The sequence below is a fragment of the Pipistrellus kuhlii genome, unplaced genomic scaffold (assembly GCF_014108245.1).
Source record: "Pipistrellus kuhlii isolate mPipKuh1 unplaced genomic scaffold, mPipKuh1.p scaffold_m20_p_20, whole genome shotgun sequence".
In the NCBI taxonomy this organism is placed as follows: domain Eukaryota; kingdom Metazoa; phylum Chordata; class Mammalia; order Chiroptera; family Vespertilionidae; genus Pipistrellus; species Pipistrellus kuhlii.
This window is the reverse complement of record NW_023425516.1, coordinates 14,412,041-14,432,997: the sequence shown is the minus strand read 5'-3', so window position 1 is coordinate 14,432,997 and position 20,957 is coordinate 14,412,041. Positions and strand designations below refer to the sequence as shown.

General features: G+C 60.1%; 1 protein-coding gene across 4 annotated transcripts; it reads left to right on the top strand.

Annotated features, from left to right (window-relative positions):
• The first annotated feature begins 2,903 nt into the window (after window positions 1–2,903).
• Window positions 2,904–20,935, top strand: B3GNT4 (UDP-GlcNAc:betaGal beta-1,3-N-acetylglucosaminyltransferase 4). 4 transcript variants are annotated; one of them, XM_045585563.1, is made up of 13 exons: window positions 2,904–2,990; window positions 3,917–4,177; window positions 5,132–5,242; window positions 9,322–9,461; window positions 11,055–11,293; window positions 11,699–11,886; window positions 12,094–12,329; window positions 14,653–14,794; window positions 14,897–15,034; window positions 15,108–15,296; window positions 15,566–15,593; window positions 15,684–15,728; window positions 19,719–20,935. In XM_045585563.1, the coding sequence occupies exons 2-13, from the start codon at window positions 4,118–4,120 to the stop codon at window positions 20,786–20,788; spliced, it is 2,586 nt and encodes an 861-aa protein (XP_045441519.1). In that variant the 5' UTR covers window positions 2,904–2,990; window positions 3,917–4,117; the 3' UTR covers window positions 20,789–20,935. The 4 variants fall into 4 exon arrangements, with proteins under 4 accessions (XP_045441519.1, XP_045441518.1, XP_045441520.1 ...); XM_045585562.1 differs by lacking the exon at window positions 2,904–2,990 and having other exon boundaries at window positions 3,975–4,177; window positions 14,897–15,035; window positions 15,112–15,296; XM_045585564.1 differs by lacking the exons at window positions 2,904–2,990; window positions 3,917–4,177; window positions 5,132–5,242; ... (5 more) ...; window positions 14,897–15,034; window positions 15,566–15,593 and having other exon boundaries at window positions 15,210–15,296.
• The last annotated feature ends 22 nt before the right edge of the window (window positions 20,936–20,957 follow it).

Here is a 20,957-nt window from a genome sequence, read left to right as displayed (position 1 = left end):
AGCAAAGTCCATGGTAAGCAGAATTTTGCCCCCATGACTTTCACCCCCCTGGTATTTACTCTCATAATTATGTTACATTACATGGCAGAAAGGACTTTGCAGATGTAATTACAGTTACTAATCAGTTGATCTTAAACTCGGTGATTACCAAGTGGGTCCAATGTAGTCACAGGAGCCCTTAAAAACAGAGAGGAAGTCAGAAGAGAAAGTCAGAGAGACTGAAAGCATGAGAAAGAGTCAACTGCCACTGCTGGCTTGAAGATGGAGGGAGTCAAGTGGAAAAAGCATGAGAAGAAAATGAACTTGGCCAGTGATTAGTGAGTCTAGCTGAGAACTGCAGCCTCAGCTGATAACGTCAATTTAGCCTGATAAGATGCAGAGCAGGGAACCCAGTGACACCATCTGGACTTCTGACCGACAGAAACTGTGAGGCAGTAACTTTGTGGTTTTAAGCTGCCAAGTGTACCCCATTTTCTACAGCAGCAACCAAGAGCCAATATTGCCCCGGTTGGTGTGGCTCAGTTGGTTGGGCATCATTCCATGCAGTGAAGGGTTGCAGGTTTGATTCCTGATCAGGGCACATGCCTGGGTTGCCTGCTTGATCCTAGGTGGGGGGCATTGCAGGAGGCAGCTGATCAATATTTTGCTCACATCAATGTTTCACTCTCTCCCTTCCTCTCTCTCTCTCTCTCTCTCAAAAAAAAAAAAAAAATCTTTCAAAAATATTTTTTTAAATGCTCGGCCGGCATGGCTCAGTGGTTGAGTATTGATCTATGAAGCAGGAGGTCATGGTTTGATGCGAGGTTGTGGGCTGGGTCCCCAGTGTGGGGCATGTAGGAGGCAGCCGATCAGCGATCCTCTCCCATCATTGAGGTTTCTATCTCTCTCTCCCTTCCTCTCTGAAGTCAATAAAATATATTTTAAAATCTAAAGAAAATACAAGATATAAGTCAGGTGTGGCGCCAGGGGTGCCCCTCCATCAGCAGCACAGGGAGAGGAAGGTGACTAAGCCCTGAAGACGGAGAAGGTGCTCTGGAGAGAAAGAGAAGCATGTTGTCATGGAACAAGATGAAAGCGGTTTTCAAGAAGGAGGAAGTGACCTGCCCCACCATACACTGCGGAGAGGGCAGCGAAGATGAAGGCTGAGAGTCGCTAGGCAGGGAACGTGAGGTCACTGGGGAGTCTGAGCACACCGTTGTGGGTGGAAGCCATGTGGTGGTGGTTTGAGAAGTGAGAAAAAAGTGAAACCAACCAGTTGCTTTGTCAAAATCCTGGGAGTTCATTGTGATTCATCTCTCTGATTGGTCTATATTTAAGGTGACCAGACGTCCCGCTTTTGGCGGGACAGTCCCGATTTTCAGGACTTTAAAACGCCGTGGGACTCAGGACAAACGGTTAAAAATCTGGACTGTCCCGCCAAAAGCGGGACGTCTGGTCACCTTATTTATATTGCAACAGACTCCTGGATGTGTATTTTATTATTTATTTTCCTTGTTTGGGAGAAATTTTCTAACAATAGCAAAGGTTCTTCTACAGGAGAGTAGCCACCCCAGCAGGTGTTTTGGGAAGGATCACTCAGGAAACGGGACTTTCTCAACATGAAACGTTTTTGCTTTTCCAGAGACACCGTCGAGAGAAAGGAAAGACAGGCCTAGAAGAGGAGAAAATATCTACCAATCACAAATCCGGACCACAAGACCCATCAATTGCGTTCCTAGAGGAATTCATTCCGAGAAAAATGAAAACATGCATTCCCGCGGAAACTGGGACATGAGTGTTCATAGCAGCACGATTCGTCAGAGCCAGAAAGCGAAGACAAGCGAAGGTCGGTCAGGTGACGAAAGGACAAACAAAACGTGTTCTGCCCGTATCGTGGCCCAGTACCCCACGGGGACAGAAAAATGTGGTGGTTTTGGGGGAGGGGGGAATGGGTCCATACGGGGATGGAGATCAGTTGCCTGATCTGTGTGGGAGGTCCTTTTGGGACGAGGGAAATGCTGAAAGTTAGATGACACCGACAGTTGCGCTGTGAATACCCTAAAGCGCACACTTTAGAGCAGCGAGTTCCAGGTATGTCAATTGTATCTCCATCAATGACGCTGCGTCTCCATGTTACAGGAACCGGAGCCGTCTTATCCCACAGATGTCACAAACTGTGTGACCGGCAGTGAGCTCTGTGCTTGAGGATGGAGAGGTAAGTGGGATCTGGGCCTTTAGGGGCTGAAATGGGGTCTGGATGCTGAACCGGTGACGGATGTAGGCGGTGATTAAAACCCCCTGAGTTAGGAGTTAAGGAGATTCTTTTTTTTTTTTTTTTTTTTTTTTTTTTTATATTTTATTGATTTTTTTACAGAGAGGAAGGGAGAAGGATAGAGAGTTAGAAACATCGATGAGAGAGAAACATCAATCAGCTGCCTCCTGCACAGCCCCCACTGGGGATGTGCCCGCAACCCAGGTACATGCCCTTGACGGGAATCGAACCTGGGACCTTTCAGTCCGCAGGCCGATGCTCTATCCACTGAGCCAAACCGGTTTTGGCAGGAGTTAATTGGAATCCCCTGGTTACAATCTTGAGATTGGCCCTGAGCTAATTTCTCCTTTCCAGGTCTGTCCGTGGGGATGGTGATGAGCACTTTTCTCTGGAGGAGAAAGCCTCAGTACGGGCAGCGCGGGCGCTGCTGGGAGCCGCAGTCCCTGTTTCCCCGGGTTCACAGCCCGGAGCACCGGCGGGGTCGGGAGGGAAAACCCCCGTGGCCGGGCCTGAGCCGGGGTCTCCCCGGGCGAGTCCTGGGTCCCAGGGCGCCTGCGCCTGCGCCGCCCGCCCGGAGCACGTGCGCGTCCCGGCGGTTGCTTAGCGACCGGCAGGGCGCGGGGTCCGCGCGGCGATGGCGGGGAGTGTGGACCGGAGCGCGGGGACCGTGAGCGCCGCGGTGCGGGAGCACCTGCGGAAGCTGTGTCTGCGGGAGTTCCCGTGCGGCGCCGGCAGCTGGGTGCGGGCGGCGGGACCGGCCGTCCGGGGCCTGGGGTGGGGGCCGGGCCCGTGGGAGCCGACCCAGGGCGAAGGGCAGCGCCCGCGTGTGTGTGTGTGTGTGTGTGTGTGTGTGTGTGTGTGGCCGTAGGGACCACGGTGTGAGTGTGTGTGTGTGTGTGTGTGTGTGGCTGTAGGGACCACGGTGTGAGTGTGTGTGTGTGTGTGTGTCCCTGTGGGCGAGGCCGCCCCCTCCCCTGAGGCCCCCCATGCCCTTGGGAGGGGAGAGCGGTCCTGAGAGGGGGCCAGCACGCGGACCCGCTGTGAGGCCCTGGACGCCCGGGGGAGGGGGGGCCGGAAGGGCCGGAGGACGGAGGACGGAGGCTCCTGAGCCCAGGAGGCCCCACACACTGGTCAGCGCCAGGGGGGTCGGCGTCTTTTACACAAACATGGAGCACCTACAGTGTGGCTGGCCTGGCACTGAGCGATAGGGTCTCCTAGCGTCTCCTGGGGGAGGAGTGGGAAGGAAAACGGGGGCGAATTCGTTCACCTTCTCCTGCCGGCACCTAAATGTTCTGAACTTACCGCCAGCCTTGCCCCCTTCCCTGCGTTAGTCAGGACTTCTCACAGGGGCCTGCAGCACCGCCTGGCTTCCAGGACAGGTGTAAATCTTCCCTTAGGTGTTTCATCTCTTCTACCTGCATGGCCCAGGGTCCCAGCTCAAGAGCAACTCCTAAAGGCGGGAATGGGTCTTCTTGTTGTTATTTTAATTCCCCTCGTCCGTCCCTTGGCTGATGAGCAGTCAAAAGTGTCCATGACACGTTGTCTAAACTTCCAAACTCTTTATCCCTGGCGGTCCTGTCTTACAATCTGTCCAGTTTCTCGGGTTTCGGATCCTTGAGAGGACTGAGTCATAACGAGAGACCTTCTCCCTCCCCACGGCCACAGAACAAGTCGCGATTCCTCCCCCGGACTTGTCGGGTGTGGCGGGAGCTGGTCCCCAGAGAGGAGGAGGCAGGGGGCCCCTCGGAGGAGACGGTGGAGGACCTGCTGGGCCTGGTCTGCAGCCCCCAGTCGCCCTGGGCCCTGCTGGAGGGCTCCAGCGCCGAGGACCGCTTCCTGAGGCAGCTGGCCATCAGCAACCCCCAGATGCTCAAAGAGGACTTCCTGAACTCCTACTTCAGGTCCCTCCACGTGGTGGACAAGAAGGTGAGTGCCGGCAGCTGGCACCTGCCCGCCTCGGGCACACCGAGGGGACAGAGGGGACATGAGGAGACCACCTCCTGCACTCAGTGATAAGACCAGGAGGGGAGGGGGAGGGGAAGGGGGAGGGGGGGGGAGGGAAGGGGAGCGGGGAGAGAGGGGGATAGCTCTGCCCGCCTTCTAAAAAATCTCACCAGCTGGCCCACCCAGCAGAGCCAGCTGCTCGCCTGTTCCGTGCTCTGTGCCTTTTCCTTCCCCCGGTGAGGTCCCCTGTGGTCCCAGTGATTTCCAGAGTGCCCCGCAGTCCGCCCTTCTGGGTCCCCGTAGTGTCTGTATTGGTTTTGCTTCATCCCAGCTGTGGGGCCCAGGGCCAGGGGAGGGGCACCGTGCTATAGTGATTCCTGTCCCTAAAGAGCCTTCTCTGCTGGCATCACCGATAACGGAGCCCACAGCCTGCTCCTTCCCCAGAGAGACGGAGCGACCGGTGCGGGGGGTGCGGAGGGAGAGCAGCCTGTTCGCCTGGGCCTGGCCCCTCGTGAACGCAGAAATGTTCACGTCCCTGGAACCCCTCGCTCCTGGGCAGGCTGGCGGGTCAGTCACCCCAGAGGAGAGGCCCCGCCAGGAAGGCCCCGCAGCTCCGGCCGGCTGTGGGAAAACTCCTAAAGGCCTTCGGGCTCCCGCGGCTCCAGGTGCATAGGAAGATGGACTTCTGAGCTCCCCGTCCAACAGGGGGCACGGGGCACTGAGCGGGACGCTGCAGGCACCCAGGCAGAGGAGGTGAGGGTGGCAGAGGGGAGGGCGCCCCGGTGCCCGAGGCGCCTGTGCCCTGGCAGGGCAGGAGAGGCTCCAGGAGCAGAGGCGGGTGCTGGGAGGGGCTGTGCAGCTGGTTGAGTGGTGTCACCCTCCATCCACAGGTTTCTGCGCCAGCTGGGCGCTCAGCTTCCGTCCCTTCCTCCCCAGGTGAGCCTGGTGGATAAAGACCTCCTGAAGTTCCCAAAGCTCGAAGAGCTGGTCCTGAGCGCCAATGAGATCAAGGAGATCGACGCCTTCAATCTGCCACCAACTCTCAAGGTAAGGAGCCTGGGCTCCATGTCAAGCTGCCCCTGCCCTGCCCCTGCTCCTGCCCCTGCCCTGCCCCTGCCCCTGCCCTGGCCCTGCCCCCTGCCCCTGCCCCTGCCCTGCCCCTGCTCCTGCCCCTGCCCCTGCTCCTGCCCCTGCCCTGCCCCTGCCCCTGCCCTAGCCCTGCCCCCTGCCCCTGCCCCTGCCCTGGCCCTGCCCCCTGCCCCTGCCCCTGCCCTGCCCTGCCCCTGCCCTGCCCCTGCCCTGCTCCTGCCCCTGCCCCTGCCCTGCCCCTGCCCCTGCCCCTGCCCTGCTCCTGCTCCTGCCCCTGCCCTGCCCCTGCCCCTGCCCTGCCCCTGCCCCTGCCCCTGCCCTGCCCCTGCCCCTGCCCTGCCCCTGCCCCTGCCCCTGCCCTGCCCCTGCCCCTGCCCCTGCCCTGCTCCTGCTCCTGCCCCTGCCCTGCCCCTGCTCCTGCCCCTGCCCTGCCCCTGCCCTGCCCCTGCCCCTGCCCCTTCCCTGCCCCCTGCCCCTGGCACAGCCCTGCCCACCCCTGCCCCTGCCCTGCCCCTGCCCCTGCCCCTGCCCTGCTCCTGCCCTATCCCTGCCCCTGCCTCTGCCCCACCCCTGCCCTGCTTCTGCCCCTGCCCCTGCCCTTGCCCCTGCCCTGCCCCTCCCCTGCCCCATACACTAAAGTCTTGGCACTGTGCTGTGTGAAGCCCCAGGCTTTTCAGAGGTGGCGTAGATTCCTCAAACAGTGTACTTTCCATAGACCCAGCAATTCCCTTCCTGGCACTGGGCTGAAAGATTTGAAGGCAGGGACTCATCTGCTCCTCCTTCTCCTTCTCCTCCTCCTCCTCCTTCTCCTCCTCTCCTCCTCCTCTTCCTCCTTCTCCTCCTCCTCCTCCTCCTCCCTCCTTCTTCCTTCTTCTCCTCATTCTCCTCCTCTTTTTTTGAGGTTGTTGTTATTCCTCACTCCAGGGTATTTTCCCATTGATTTTTAGAGAGAGTAAAAGGGAGAGGAAGAGACAGAGAGAAACTTCAATTGGTTGCCTCCTGTACATACCCGACCAGGGCTGGGGAGCCTGCAGCCAAGGTACATGCCCTTGACCGGAACAAGCCCAGGAGCCTTCCGTCCCTGGGCCAACGCTCTATCCAGTGAGCCAAACCGCTCGGGCTCAGATTCCTGTTCACGATGTGCTCAGCGGCATCGTTCACGGGAGCCGCTGGGTGGAGACAGCCAGTGTGTCAGCAGCGCCTGGCGAACACAGGGAGGCTTCTCCCTCCACTGGAACGTTACTCAGTCACAAAAGGAGGAAACGCAAACACTATGCTGAATGACAAAGGCTGGACCCAGAAGGCCACACAGTTAGGCGATTCTGCCTCCATGATGGAGAGGAGCCATCTATAGACAAAAGCACATGAGAGCTGGTTACCAGGGGCAGTGGGGCAGGGGGGGGCATGCAATGGGGAGTTTCTGTTTGGGGTGATAGATAGATAGATAGATAGATAGATAGTAATGATGGTTGGTTGTACAACAAAGTGAATGCACTTAATACCACTGAATTTTATGGTTAAAATGGCAAACTACGTTAAATATATTTTACCACAATAAAAAATAGTTTAAGCCAAAACCAGTTTGGCTCAGTGGATAGAGCGTCGGCCTGCAGACTGAAAGGTCCCGGGTTCGATTCCGGTCGGGGGCATGTACCCAGTGGGGGGTGTGCAAGAGGCAGCTGGTCGATGTATCTCTCTCATCGACGTTTCTAACTCTCTATCCCTCTCACTTTCTCTCTGTGTAAAATCAATAAAATATATATTTAAAAAAATAATAGTTTAAAAAGAAAGGGAGGCTAGGCTTTACCATGAGTCTTAAGATCAGCATATCAAAATGGTCTCAATTTGATCTTATTTTTATTTTATTTTTTATTTTTCAATTACAGTTTACCTTCAATATTTTGTATTAGTATACTAAATAAAGCATACAATCATATACTTTACAAGTGGCGTCCCTGGAAGCATACTTAGTACAATATTATTAACTATATCCCTTATGCAGTGACTATTTGTTACCACCAATTTGTATTTCTTAATTCCTTCAAAAATCATCTCAATTTTTAAAAAATTATTATTCTTGCCGAAACCAGTTTGGCTCAGTGGTAGAGCGTCGGTCTGCGGGCTGAAAGGTCCCAGGTTCGATTCCGGTCAAGGGAATGTACATTGGTTGCAGGCACATCCCCGGTGGGGGGTGTGCAAGAGGCAGCTGGTCGATGTTTCTCTCTCATCGACGTTTCTGACTCTCTATCCCTCTCTCCTCCTTTCTGTAAAAAATCAATAAAATATATTTTAAAAAATAAAATAAAAAATTATTCTTTTAAATATGTTTTTGCCTACTTCAGAGAGAGGAAGGGAGAAGGAGAGAGAGATAGAAACATCAATGATGAGATAGAATCATTGATCAGCTGCCTCTTGCACGCCCCCTAATGGGGATCAAGCCCACAACCCGGGCATGTGCCCTAAATGGGAATCGAACCTGTGGCCTCTTGGTATATGGCATGACACTCAACCAACTGAGCCACACTGGCTGGGCAAAAAATGGTCTCAATTTTAAATCAAGAGGGACTGCGGACTATAGCTCAGGGCCATGCTCAAAAAAAACAAAACAACAAAACACCAGGAGAGACCTGAGAGGCGAAATAAAGGAACTCACTGCTGTTTTCCGCCCAGGGCTCCCCTAGCTTTCCCAGATGACACTGAACCGGCTGGGCTGCCTGCTGCCCAAAATCCAAGCATTAAAGATGGGGGTCCTGGCCGGGTAGCTCAGCTGGTTAGAGTGTCAACCGGATACCCCAAGGCTGCGGGTTTGATCCCTGGTCAGAACACATATAGGAAGCACCAGTGAACGCATCAATAAGTGCAACGATAAATTGATGCTTCTCTCTCCCTCCCCGCTTCCTCTCTCTAAAACCAACCAACAATTTATGTTTTTTTATCCTCATTCGAGGATATTTTTCCATTGCCTTTTTAGAGAGAGGAACAGGCAGAGAGAAATCGATGTGGGAGAGGGACATGGGTTGGCTGCCTCCTGGACAAACCCTGACCAGGGCCTGGACTGGGGAGGAGCCTGCACCCGGGACCCTTTGGTCCGCAGGCCGACGCTCTACCCACTGAGCCAAACCGGCGAGGGCCAATCAGTTTTTAAAATTAAAAAAAAAAAAGACACGGACTGATGGGAGAAAAGTAGGTTTATTCAAGAACCAGCGGCCTGAGACATGGGGGACTCTCATTACAAGCCCATTTCAACATCTCGGTGCAGGCAGGGGTTTTTATAAGGAGAGAGGGAAAGCAGAACGGATATCAAGGGAGGGGTGGAGAAAGGTTCTCAACACGCAGACCTGTACGGCCCATTCTGGCAGGATCCCCACGCTGAAGGGGGGTCTGATGTGCGTCATCCTGGCGCTCCGGTGGGAGGTCACCAACCTCCCGGAGCCGGAATGCCTGAAGGTCACCGTTGGCTTCTTTTGAAGTTAGTTCCTAGGATCCTTCCACAAACATCATGCTGTGTATCTGTAAGATCCATGTCAGAGTCAGCACTTTGGAAACAATGTCAAATGAATGGGGGGGAGGGGGTTACACAGAGACACGCGGCCAAGGGCTGTGCATGTCCCTCCCACGCTCTCCAGTATCCTTCCCATGCCAAAGTTTAAAGTTCCTTCACAAACGAAAAGAAGCACCCCATGCCTGCTGCAGGAATACCCTCTCCCCGGGCTTTCGTAAGCGGGTCCGGGGGGAAGGGAGACGTGGCATGAGGGACTGGTGCTCCCTCTGCGGAGTTTCCGGGATGGAAGGACAGTGGATGGGCGGACGGGCGGTGCTGGGGCAGAAGGACGGGCGGACGGGCGGTGCTGGGGCAGAAGGATGGGTGGATGGGTGAACTGGCAGATAGGACAGGGCGGTGCTGGGGCAGAAGGATGGGTGGATGGGTGAACTGGCAGATAGGACAGGGCGGTGCTGGGGCAGAAGGACGGGCGGTGCTGGGGCAGAAGGACGGGCGGACGGCGGTGCTGGGCTCACAGGCGCCTTCCCGCCCCCAGGTCCTGGAGCTCTACGGCAACTACATCAGCAGCATGAAGTGCCTATGCGACCGTCCCCCACCGGGCCTGCAGCACCTGGGCCTGGGCGACAACAAGCTGCTGGGCCCCCTGCAGAGCGTGTACATCACCGCCCAGCACTGGTACCGGCCGGGGGGAGGCGGGAAAGGGGGAGCATTAGGTTTGGACGCTGAAAGGGACCCAGCTTTCCCCTTTTCTGTAGTGACTCCTGGTTGGCTGTGGGCCCAGACATAACACTTCTTTCTCTGGCTCACTTTAAAGTACACACACACACACACACACACACACACACACGACTCAGAAGGCCAGGAAAGGACCGAGGCGGTGGGAGGAGGGCAGGCCTTCGCTGTGGGCACTGGGGCTGGAACATTCTCCGTGTGGGGCTGTGCTGGGCTCTGCAGGAAGCTTGGATGCCAGGGGCAGCCGACTTGTCCGGGCAGGGCCAAAGGTCAGGGGGACAGAGTCTTCCCGAGCGGGGAGCTCTTGGTTTGACTTTGTGTTCTTGGTGGGTGAAGAGCAGGGGCTGAAACCCTGCGTCCCCGCCGATGAGGTCAGCGGCCGCGGTTCTGCTCGTTCCTCCCGGCCCAGGAAAGACGCACGCCCGGCTTCAGAGTGTGCCGCGGACAGAGAACCCCGTGTCCCCGCCTGATACATGGAAAATGAGGCGTATCAGAGCCCGGGCGCAGATTTCAGAAAAGCCTGCACCGCCCTCTCGGTCGCCAGGAGGGGAAAGGCAGGGTGACTCCGCTGACGCCAGAGGTTCCGCTCAAAGGCTGCGGGGTGAAGCGGGTGCTTCCCCCACGGCGGCCGGGCCATAAAAGGCGGGCGGAGATGGCCGTGGGAGACGGGGCTGTGACTCCCTGTGTTCCTCTCACGCTGTTCTCGGAGCCGAGATCAGTTTGCTTTCTAGTCTGCCTGGCGGTGAGGAAACCACCTCCCGCCTGGCCCCCGCCCTCACCGGCGGCTCCGCACCCAGGGCCCCAGAGGAGCCGCAGGCTTCCTGTGATCAGCTGCCCGTCTGGCCTGGAAAGCGCCCTCCCGTGTCCCCTCCCAGGCCCCTCTCCCCCACCCATCGCTCCTCCCAAAGTGGCTTCCCTCTGTTTTCCTGACGGCTGGTCAGTCTTTGTCCAGAACCTTCCAGGTGCCCTGGCCGGTCTGCTCTGTGGATGGTGGCAGGCCTTGGGCTCGGTACCTCGGTCGCAGGCTCCATCCCGGCCCTGTTGGGTCACATGCAGGAGGCCGCCATTCGATGCGTCTCTCTCACATTGGATTTCTCTCTCTCTGTCTCTCCCCCCTCCCTTCCATCCTCTCTAAAAACCAACGGAAAATATCCTCGAGTGAGATTAACATCAGAGAGAGAGAGAACCTTCTAGATGCACAACCCCATACGGTTCCACGGGAGACACGGAGATGATTAACCTGGGAGAGAGGATGTGTCCATAGGCCTGAGGCAGAGGCAGGAGGTGACGAGGCCCGTCTCTGACCTGTGAGGATGGCAGGACCACGGAGAGAGGGGCTGCAGAGCCAGGAGGGCTGCCCTGTGTGTGTGTGTGAGAGAGAGAGAGAGAGAGAGAGAGAGAGGGAGAGAGGACGGGGGCTAGCTTGGGTCTGAGGGCTGCCCAAGGCAGGCTGGTCTGCCGGGCAGGCTCAGGCCTCTGACTGTCCTGGCGGGGTGCTGAGGGAGGCCTGTCCCCACCGGTCCGCTCCCCTTCCAGGCCCAACCTGGTGTCTCTGGACCTGGGCTTCAACGACCTGACGGACCTGCAGGCCATGGTGGCCAGCCTGAGCACGCTGCAGCGCCTGCGGCTGCTGGTGCTGCAGGGCAACCCGCTGGCCCTGGTGCCCTACTACCGCGGCTTCACCATCGACAGCCTGGCGCGGCTCTGCGTGCTGGACGACATCACCGTGTCCTCCAGCGAGAAGCACCAGTTCCAGGGGCTCCGCCCCAAAGGCGGTGAGGGCGGCGCCTGTCCCGCTCCGCTGGCCTGTGCCAGGACCCCCCCCCCACCCCCCGATCCGATGGGGGGTTGGGGCTGGGGGCCCGCGGGAGGGAGGCTGGGCCTCCTGGGTGCCCCGCTTCCTACCAAATGGGAAGCCGCTCTGAGCTCTGATCGGCGGCTTCCCTGCCCTGGCGGCCTGAGATCACCCCCTGGTGGCCCTCGCCACAGCTGCACCAGAGCCTTCTCAAGGTCAAGGTGGCACTGCCGGCAGGAGGGCACCCCCTGCCCAGGCACCGCCTTCCGCCCGGGAAAGCCGGCCGCAGGGGCCTCGCCAGACCTGCCCAGTCCCCGGGCCGAGGGGGCCCAGCCCGGACCCCAAGCCGGCTCAGCCCGCCTGTCTGCCCGCCCCGGCCCCGCAGACTTCCTGGCGCGCGAGGCGCAGTTCGTGGTGACGATCGGGAACATCCGGGGGGTTCTGGACTCCTCGGTCCTGGACCCGGACCCGGGGCCGCAGGGGCCCTTCATCTCCTACAGCTACTACGTCACCTACGACTTCGTGGAGGACGAGGAAGGCGAAGGGAGCGAGTACGAAGGGGTGCTGGCTGAGGTGCGCCCCGGTCCGTCCTGAGAATGGGGGGGGGGCGCCCCAATGTCTCCTCCAGGCGAAGCCCCCGCCCGGCCCCGCCCCCCGGCCCCGGGCAGCGTCCCGGCGGGAGGGCTGCGGCTGCGCGGACGCACGGGATGGACGGACGGACGGACGGCCCCTTCCCCGGCATCGCGCCCCCAGCCCGGCCACCCGCGCCCGTCCCCGCAGATCGTCAAGCCCGCGCCCAGCGAGGAGGAGGTCCCCGAGGAGGCGCCCCCCACGCCCACGGCCGAGGAGGCGGAGGAGGAGGCCGAGTCGGTGCCCTCGTCCCTGTCGCAGTCGCTGGAGCTGGAGTCGGGGGTGTCGGCCGGGACACCCTCGCTGCCCCGCTCCCTGGGCTCCGACGCCGAGGAGCTGGCGCAGCTGCGGCCCAGGATGGACTTCCGGCTCTGCCCGTCCCCGGGGTGAGGACCCCCCTATACCCCACCACCTCCTCCCCCCACCCCCTCCTCTACCCCTCTACCCCCTCCCCCCCCTCTTACCCCCTCCACCCCCTCTTACTCCCTCCTCCCCCCCACCCTCTCCTCTACCCCTCTACCCCCTCCTCCCCCCCTCTTACCCCCTCCCCCCCTCTTACCCCCTCCCCCCTCTTACCCCCTCCTCTACCCCTCTACCCCCTCCTCCCCCCCCTCTTACCCCCTCCTCTACCCCTCTACCCCCTCCTCCACCCTCACCCCCTCCTCCACTCCCTCTTACCCCCTCCTGTACCCCCTCTTACCCCCTTCTCTACCCTCACTCCCTCTTCTACCCTCTACCCCACCCCCTTTTACCCCCTCCTCCACCCCCACTCCCTTTTACCCCCACCCCCACCTCCACCTCCACCCCCACTCCCAACCCCTCCCCCAGTGACAGCCCGAGGGATGAGGGGTGCGCTCGGGGTTCGCCTCTCCCAGCCGAGCCTCCGCCCTCAGCCAGAAGCCTGCACCCCGGACCAGGGCGGCTGGGCGGCCCTGTCCGGCCCCGCTGTTACCCCTCGGACCTGGGTGCCCCTGTCTCTCGGGTGGGGGCCTCTGAGGAGGAGCCTCTGAGAAGGAGCCTCTGAGGAGGGGCCTCTGAGGAGGAGCCTCTGAGGAGGGGCCTCTGAGAAGGAGCCTCTGAGGAGGAGCCTCTGAGAAGGAGCCTCTGAGAAGGAGACCTCTGAGGAGGAGCCTCTGAGGAGGAGCCTCTGAGGAGGAGCCTCTGAGGAGGAGACCTCTGAGAAGGAGACCTCTGAGGAGGAGCCTCTGAGGAGGAGCCTCTGAGGAGGAGCCTCTGGGAAGGAGACCTCTGAGGAGGGGCCTCTGAGGAGGGACCTCTGAGGAGGGGCCTCTGAGGAGGAGCCTCTGAGGAGGGGCCTCTGAGGAGGAGCCTCTGAGGAGGAGACCTCTGAGGAGGGGCCTCTGAGGAGGAGCCTCTGAGAAGGAGACCTCTGAGGAGGGGCCTCTGAGGAGGAGCCTCTGAGAAGGAGACCTCTGAGGAGGGGCCTCTGAGGAGGAGCCTCTGAGGAGGGGCCTCTGAGAAGGAGCCTCTGAGGAGGGGCCTCTGAGGAGGAGCCGCTCTCATTGGCGGAAGCTCCCACCGTTTGTCACTGATGGACGCACACGGGCTTGTGGGGGGCTGTGTCCCCGCTGGTGACCGGAGACAGGGCTGGACCCGGGCTGGGCCAGGGGCTGACTTGGTTCCTGTTCTAATTTTGGGAAAAATTCGTAAAAACAAGTAAGAACCACAAATAACTCCGCCACCCAAACCATCCCCTGAGCTGCGGGCGCGGCTGTGGGTCTGCCGGCGCAGGCCCTTCTCCAGGGGAAATGGTGGGCCCAGGCGGCTCCTGGGAAGTAGGGGCGGAAGTGCCCCTGCCCCTAGGCCAGCCGGGAGCCAGGCGAAGGGGGGCTGGAAAGGCAGACAGGGAGGGGGACTGACGGGCACCCAGCGGAGGGGCTGGGAGGGGGCGTTTCCCGGTGCGGGTGAGCGCGGTCCTCACCGTCTTCGCAGGGATTTCCGTGCGGAGGTACTGGGGGCATGAGGTACTGGGGGCATGAGGTACTGGGGGCATGAGGTACTGGGGGCATGCTCCTTAAGTCCAAGCGCTGACGAAATTTGCTTCACCAGGGAGGACAGTTGACCTTCCTTGTCAGAGTCTGTCTGTCGGTAGCAGTAACCTTTAAGGTCACGTATTGCCGCTTTTCCTCCATTTCTACATTTCCCTTTTAACATTTGTCTGCAGTTACCTCACACGTTCGCAAGCTCTGGGCTGAATTGCTTCATTGGACTTAACTTCTACTGTATTTGACCCATAGCTTTATGTTTTATATTTATACGTGTATATATGTATATATGTGTGTGTGTGTGTGTGTGTGTATATATATATGTTTTATTGACTTCAGAGAGAGGAAGAGAGAGAAACATCAGTGATGAAAGAGAGCCATTGACTAGCTGCCTCCTGCTTGTCCCATACTGGGGATCAAGCCTGCAGCCAGGCATGGGCCCCGACTGGGAATGGAGCCGTGTCCCCCGGTTCGCAGGTTGATGCTCCACCGCTGAGCCACGCTGGCCGAAGTGTTTTAAAGGTTCCGATTGGTTCCTGGTTGCCTTCCATCCACGTTGAGTGCACAGCACAGTCACCCCTGAAGGGAAGCCCCACGCAGAGTGCTCCCCTCCCTCACCGGGCCCCGCTCCACGCCGTCTCCTTCGGCGCCCGCAGCCTTGTCCCTGGCCCCCGATAACGCCCGTCCCCCTCTTCCCCCCCAGGACAGTCCTCTTCAGCACCGTCCGCAAGCCCTGGGCTAACGTCATCCCCTGCAGCTACGAGATGCAGCACTCGCTCCGGGACCTGGTGCCGCTCAAGGCCTTCCTGCTGGCGGGGACCACAGTCACCATCGTGGAGGAGAAGGTGGGGCCCGGGAGGGCCGGCCCTCCAGCCCCCGTTTCCGGAAAGACCCTCGCCGGCCCCAGCCTGGCCGTGTTCACGCGAGGCCGCCTTGCCGTCCCCCAGATCCTCTCCTGGCCCGTGGTGCCCCCTCCCGTCGACTTTCCCACGGCTGGCAAGGGAAAAGGGGAGAAGAAGAAAGAGAAAGCGGAGAGAGACAAGAAGGGGAAAGACAAGGCCGCCCAAGGGGAGAAGGAGAAGAAGGTACGCCGGCCCCGGGCAGGGCCGTGGGCGCCGGCACCTCCCTGCCGGGCCCTCACCCAGCCTCTCCCCCCAGGACCAGAAGGGGCCCAGGAAGAAGAGAGGGCTTTCCAAGGAGCTTCGCCAGGACCCTCCCATCCTGCGGGTGCTGGGCAGCGGCTTGGTGGTCCTGGAGCCCCTGCTAGCCGGGGAGTCCCTCGTGTCCACCCTGTGCAAGTTCGGGGTGATCCGCACCCTGGAATCCGACAGGCTGACGTTTCTCAGGGTACGGGACGCCCCGCCCCCCCGCCCCACAGGAATGGTGCTGGGCCGGCGAGGGCCCTGGGGCCCGGTCTGAGGCAGGGGATCCTTCTCGGTTGCGAGGAGGCAGGTGGGACAGGTGGGGCCCCTCCTTCCTGGGAGGCCCTGCCCTGCCTCCGGGACCGGGAGAGGCCTGGCAGGGGGAGCCGCCCACAGACGCGCTGGAATCTGCATCCACCCCTTTCCCAGCATCCCCCCCTCTGCGAGCGTCTTATTTGGTGGTTCTTCCCTCAGGATTCAAAGAATAAGAAAGCTAAGAAAGGTAAGAGCCAGTGGGGGACGAGGGCAGGAGGATCTCTGCTCCCCCACACAGCTGGGCGGCTCGTAAACAACAGCCATTTCCCTCTCGCAGGTGCGGAGCCGAGGAAGGCCAAGAACAAGATGCCAGTCTTGTCAGGTAAGGGCCTCTCCCTGGTTACCAGCCAGGGCCTTCTCGCCTGGCGGGTGGATTTCCCCAATGAAAAAATTCACCTAAAAAAAGTATAACGCAAGCGCACTTGTCCATGGATCAGGACCGTGGTTGGCAAACTGCGGCCCGCGAGCCACATGCGGCTCTTTGGCCCCTTGAGTGTGGCTCTTCCACAAAAGACCACGGCCTGGGCGAGTCTATTTGAAGAAGTGGCGTTAGAAGAAGTTTAAGTTTAAAAAATTTGGCTCTTCAAAGAAATTTCAATCATCGTACTGTTGATATTTGGCTCTGTTGGTGAATGGGTTTGCCGACCACTGGACTAGGAGATTGAATATTATTAAGATGTCGGATTTCTCAGATTGATCTATAGAGGAGTCAATGCCATTTCAATCATGATCTTAGAGGAATTTAAAAAAAACAGAAATCAGCAATCTGATTCTAAAGTGCATATGAAAATGCAAAGGACATAGGGTCACAAAACAACATTGAAAAAGCACAATGAGCCAAAACCGGTTTGGCTCAGTGGATAGAGCATCAGCCTGTGAACTGAAGGGTCCTGGGTTTGATTCCAGTCACGGGCATGTACCTTGGTTGTGGGCACATCCCCAGTGAGGGATGTGCAGGAGGCAGCTGATCGATGTTTCTAACTATCTCTCTCCCTTTCTCTCTATAAAAAAATCAATAATATATATATTTTTTTTTAAAAAGAAAAAGCCTGAAGAAAAAAATAAGTAAAATACATCATGGAGGGGGGAAAGGAGGAGAAAAAGCACAAGAGGATTTATACTGGGGGCTTCAGGACCATATCATTATTGGCTTGTGAGTGGAGACAGAGCTGTGGGGTTAAGTTGATCTTGAAATTATCTTTGTTTACTTTTTTGCAAACCCCGTTTCCGCCTGGCTTAGCTGAGACAGACAGGGGCGTCCCAAGGCTGCCCTGTGGTCCTCGGGAGGCGGGAGGTGCGTGAGGAAGCCCAGCCTCACGTGGACATGGGCCTGGAAAGGCGGAGCATGTGTAGGCTTTCTGTCGGTTGCAGACATCCCTCTCTGATATGACACCCAGGGTGCCCGCCATAGGTTTGTGAGGGTTAAGTTCAAGGTGAAGGCGGGGTGGGGAAGGAATGCCTTCACTACCAAGGGCAGTAAGACCTGTGGGCGCCCCTGCATGCTGCGCGGCTCTTGCCCACACACAGACCCCAACACCAGACCCTGGGTTTTTGTGAAAACTGGTCCACTGAGTTATGCAGATCTTCCGAGTGTGGCATTTCACACAACTTCAGAAACAGCCCGTTCTTGACTGTCCCCGCCCCTGCCAGGAGAGCAGTCCTGAGTGCATGGCGGCAGGTAGACGCTCCCAAGTCCTGTCTGTGTGACAGCTCAGGTGTTACAGCTTCGTCAGAACGCTCCCAGCGGTCCCAGAGGCGCCAGGTTCACCGCATTCACTGTAACTTTAAGAGAAAGTGTCCGAATGGCCGGTCTTGTCAGTGTCTTCTCAAGGGAAGCGCGACTTCCTCGAGTTCCTGGTTGGGAGTCTGAGCCCGAGCCGGGCTCCGGGGGCCGCGCCGGGGGCGGTTCGCGTTTGGGGCCGCGAGGGGCCCGGCCCTGGCGCCCGCGGACCCGTGCCCGCCTCGTCCTCAGGCCTGGAGAACGACTACCGCCCCGAGCCGCTGTCGGTGGAGGTGCAGATCCAGATCATCCAGTGCCGCTCGGCCGAGGAGGCGCTGCGGACCCTCGTCGTCGTGTAGCCGCATTAAAGGAGCTTCTGGCACCGCAGCCCCGCGTCTGTGTGGCCGCGCGTCGGGGCGCCGGGCGCTGCGGGAGCGGGAGCGGGGCGGCCTCTCCCGCCCCCAGGGGCGCCTGGGCCCTGGAGACCCCCCGGTGGGCGGGGCCCTCCCTTAAGCCCCGCCCTAGTGGGCGTGATCAATACAAAAGCACCCGGGCCGGGCCCGCCCACCGCCCGAGCGGAGCGAGGTGCGCGCGGCTGATGCGCCGGTCCCGGTCCCGCTCCCACTCCGCGGCGCGGGCTGCTCGCTGACCTCGCCGGCGCCGGACCGGCCGGCGGCTCAGGTAGGTCCGTGCGGGGCGGGGCGTGCGGCCGGGGCGCCCGGAGCCCCGCTGCGGGGCAGGTGCCTGTGCGCCGAGGGCGCCGCCGCTCTCCGCTCAGCCCGGGGTGTCCCCGCGGGCTCGGTCCGTGCTCGGCGGCCCCGCAGCAGCCCTGCGGAGACGCGCGGGGAGGAACGAACCAGCTGGGCTCTGTCCCGCCGTGGCGCGTCCGGTTAGCTGTCATCCCAGACACAACCACAAACCCCGGGGCCAGCACCCGCCGAGAGGGGGTCGCGCACTCGCAGGCCGGGGAGTTTTCGGTGGGAGGGGGGCCTCAGCCGGCAGCTCGGGCGAGGGGTGCCCAGGTGTGTGTGTTTGGGGGGGGGGGGGGAGCAGAAGCTGCCGGTCACTGCGGGGCGGGCTTGTTGGCTTGTTGCTGAGCAGTGGAGGCCACCGAGGGTTTGGCCGGTGCAGGGGGGCAGAGGGCCATAGGTCCCCCGCGCAGTCCAGCCCTGGCTACTGAGACTCGCAGGACAAACCAAGCCGCTTGCTTGCTTTGCAGCCGCTCCGTAATTGGCACCACTCCTCGCCCGGCCCCTCACTCAACCTGCCTGCTGCATCTGAGACCCATGTCCCACCTGAAACCCATTTCCCCACCTGAAACCCGTCCAGCCCTCCCGTCCCGTAGCCTCACCCGCCCTGGCCACGGCTGCGTCCTGTCCCACTAATGAGTTTCCATCTGGTCTCCTGTTTCCACTCGTTCTTCCCGGATCCATTATCCAGCGGCAGTTGCAGTGAACTTCACACCTTGTCAATCCTTTTACCGCCTCCGTGGGTCCTCGGGTGCCCTCAGGAAGGCGGAGCCCTCACGCAGCCCTTACACTGCGGCCTCCGCAGCCGCCTCCCTCACCTCTGCCCCCCCCCCCCCCACACACACACATCCAGCCGCTGCCCTCCTGCCTCAGGGCTCCTCTGCCCGGTGCGCGCTCTCCAGGTCTCTATGGGGTTTGGATGCTACTCCATCCAGTTCTTGCTCAAATGCCCTTTACCAAGGTGGGCTTTCCCAAATCGGTAATTTCAACAGCCTTCCCGGCCCCTGGCTCCCATGACACTGTGTCACGTCTCCTGTCTGTTCATACTGGTTTTCAGGGTCTCGGACCCTGCCTGCCTTGCCTGTCAGCCTGCCTAGCAGCCGGAAGAGATGCTTCTGTGGGGTGGCAGCGGCAGGGACAGTAGGCTGAGGCTAACGTGGGTAGACCAGGAGGCCTGTCGGGCCAGGAAAAGGGGCAGGAGTGGCGGAGGGAGGGCTTTGAGGGCTGGCTCTGCTACTCTGGACCTCGGGCCGTGCCTCTGTGGGTTAGCATTTCTTGGCCTTTTTGCATCGCTGGGAACCCGAGCCAACCAGATCTGGAAGGGCTACGAGCCTGGCACCAGTCTCCAGCTTCCTACTTGCTTCCATGCTCTTCCTGTGCCTGGTTTTGTCCCTAAAACCTGGTTTGACTACCCGGGAGCCCAGGCGTCTCAGCAGATTGAGGGGGTGTTCAATGGTGGCTCCATCTGCTGCTCTGCTGTGGCTGGGACACCAACACAGGGCCTGCCACCCGCAGAGCAGACTCTTGGAAATGGTTTGAGCCCAGATTGTCATGTTTGGTCCTTAGAACGATTTTAACCCGAAGCCAAACTAGCTCTGTGCATGTGAGGTCCTGGAGTTTCCTGGCAAACACGGAAAATGCGCCCTCAGAGCCCTCCGCTGACGGAGGCAGGCAGGGGCTGGCATAGCAGGTGAGCCGCCTGTCCTGGGGAGGCGGGGGACTCAGAAAGATTAAATAACAGCTGTCCCCGAGGCCAGCAGGGTTGGGGTAACCTGATGGTGGGACCAGGGAGAAGGTGGAGGCTGAGGCTGGGCCGGCCGGCTCACGGGCTCTCTCCCTGCAGGCCCTGCCATGTTCCGCAGGCTGGGCTGGCTGGTCCTGTACAGCCTGGCTGTGCTGCTGCTCAGCTGCCTGCTCTTCCTGAAGAAGGAGGCCAAGCCGGCAGGGGTCCCCGCAGCCCGCCAGCCCTTCTGGGCTCCCCCGGGGCCCCGCCGGAGCCACTGCCCACCCAACCGCACTGTGGCCAACGCCTCCCTGTCCCTGCCTGGCCGGCACCGTCTCTTCCTGACCTATCGCCACTGCCGCAACTTCTCCATTCTGCTGGAGCCGTCCGGCTGTGCCGAGGACGTCTTTCTGCTGCTGGCCATCAAGTCGCAGCCTGGCCACGTGGAGCGGCGCGCGGCCATCCGCAGCACGTGGGGCCGGGGGGGCGCCTGGGCGCAGGGCCGGCGGCTGAAGCTGGTGTTCCTCCTCGGGGTGGCAGGGCCCGCACCGCCCGCCCAGCTGCTGGCCTACGAGAGCCGGGAGTTTGACGACATCCTCCAGTGGGACTTCACGGAGGACTTCTTCAACCTGACGCTCAAGGAGCTGCACCTGCAGCGCTGGGTGGCGGCCGCCTGTCCCCAGGCCCACTTCCTGCTAAAGGGCGACGACGACGTCTTTGTCCACGTGCCCAACGTCCTGGAGTTCCTGGACGGCTGGGACCCAGCCCAGGACCTCTTGGTGGGAGATGTCATCCGCCAGGCTCTGCCCAACAGGAACACCAAGGTCAAGTACTTCATCCCGCCCTCCATGTACAGGGCCCGCCACTACCCGCCCTACGCGGGGGGCGGGGGGTACGTCATGTCCAGGGCCACCGTGCGGCGCCTCCGCGCAGCCGTGGAGGCGGCCGAGCTCTTCCCCATCGATGACGTCTTTGTGGGCATGTGCCTGCGGCGGCTGGGGCTGAGCCCCCTGCACCACGCTGGCTTCAAGACCTTTGGAATCCGGCAGCCCCTGAACCCCCTGGACCCCTGCCTGTTCAGAGGGCTCCTCCTGGTGCACCGGCTCAGCCCCCTGGAGATGTGGACCATGTGGGCACTGGTCACAGACGAGAGGCTCATGTGCGCTGCCGGCCCCTTGTCCCGGCTCTGAGGGGCGGGCTGAACGGACTGGGTGTACGTTTTCCTTTCATAGAAATTGAGAAACTTGAAACTTGACCCAGGATGGTCTACAGGAAACGCTTTGTTTTTTAACCCCCTCCCACACTTTTCTAACTTTGATTAAAAACTCTGAAACCTGGCTAATTTGGACCGACACGTGT

What these genes read in the sequence shown, in the direction of transcription:
- B3GNT4 (XM_045585563.1), top strand. Translation starts at nt 4,118, where the DNA reads ATGCTCAAAGAGGACTTCCTGAACTCCTACTTCAGGTCCCTCCACGTG. An exon ending in AAGGGGAGAAGGAGAAGAAG is followed by an intron (nt 15,035 to 15,107) that starts GTACGCCGGCCC and finishes CTCTCCCCCCAG; the next exon opens with GACCAGAAGGGGCCCAGGAA. An exon ending in CAAGATGCCAGTCTTGTCAG is followed by an intron (nt 15,729 to 19,718) that starts GTAAGGGCCTCT and finishes CTCTCCCTGCAG; the next exon opens with GCCCTGCCATGTTCCGCAGG.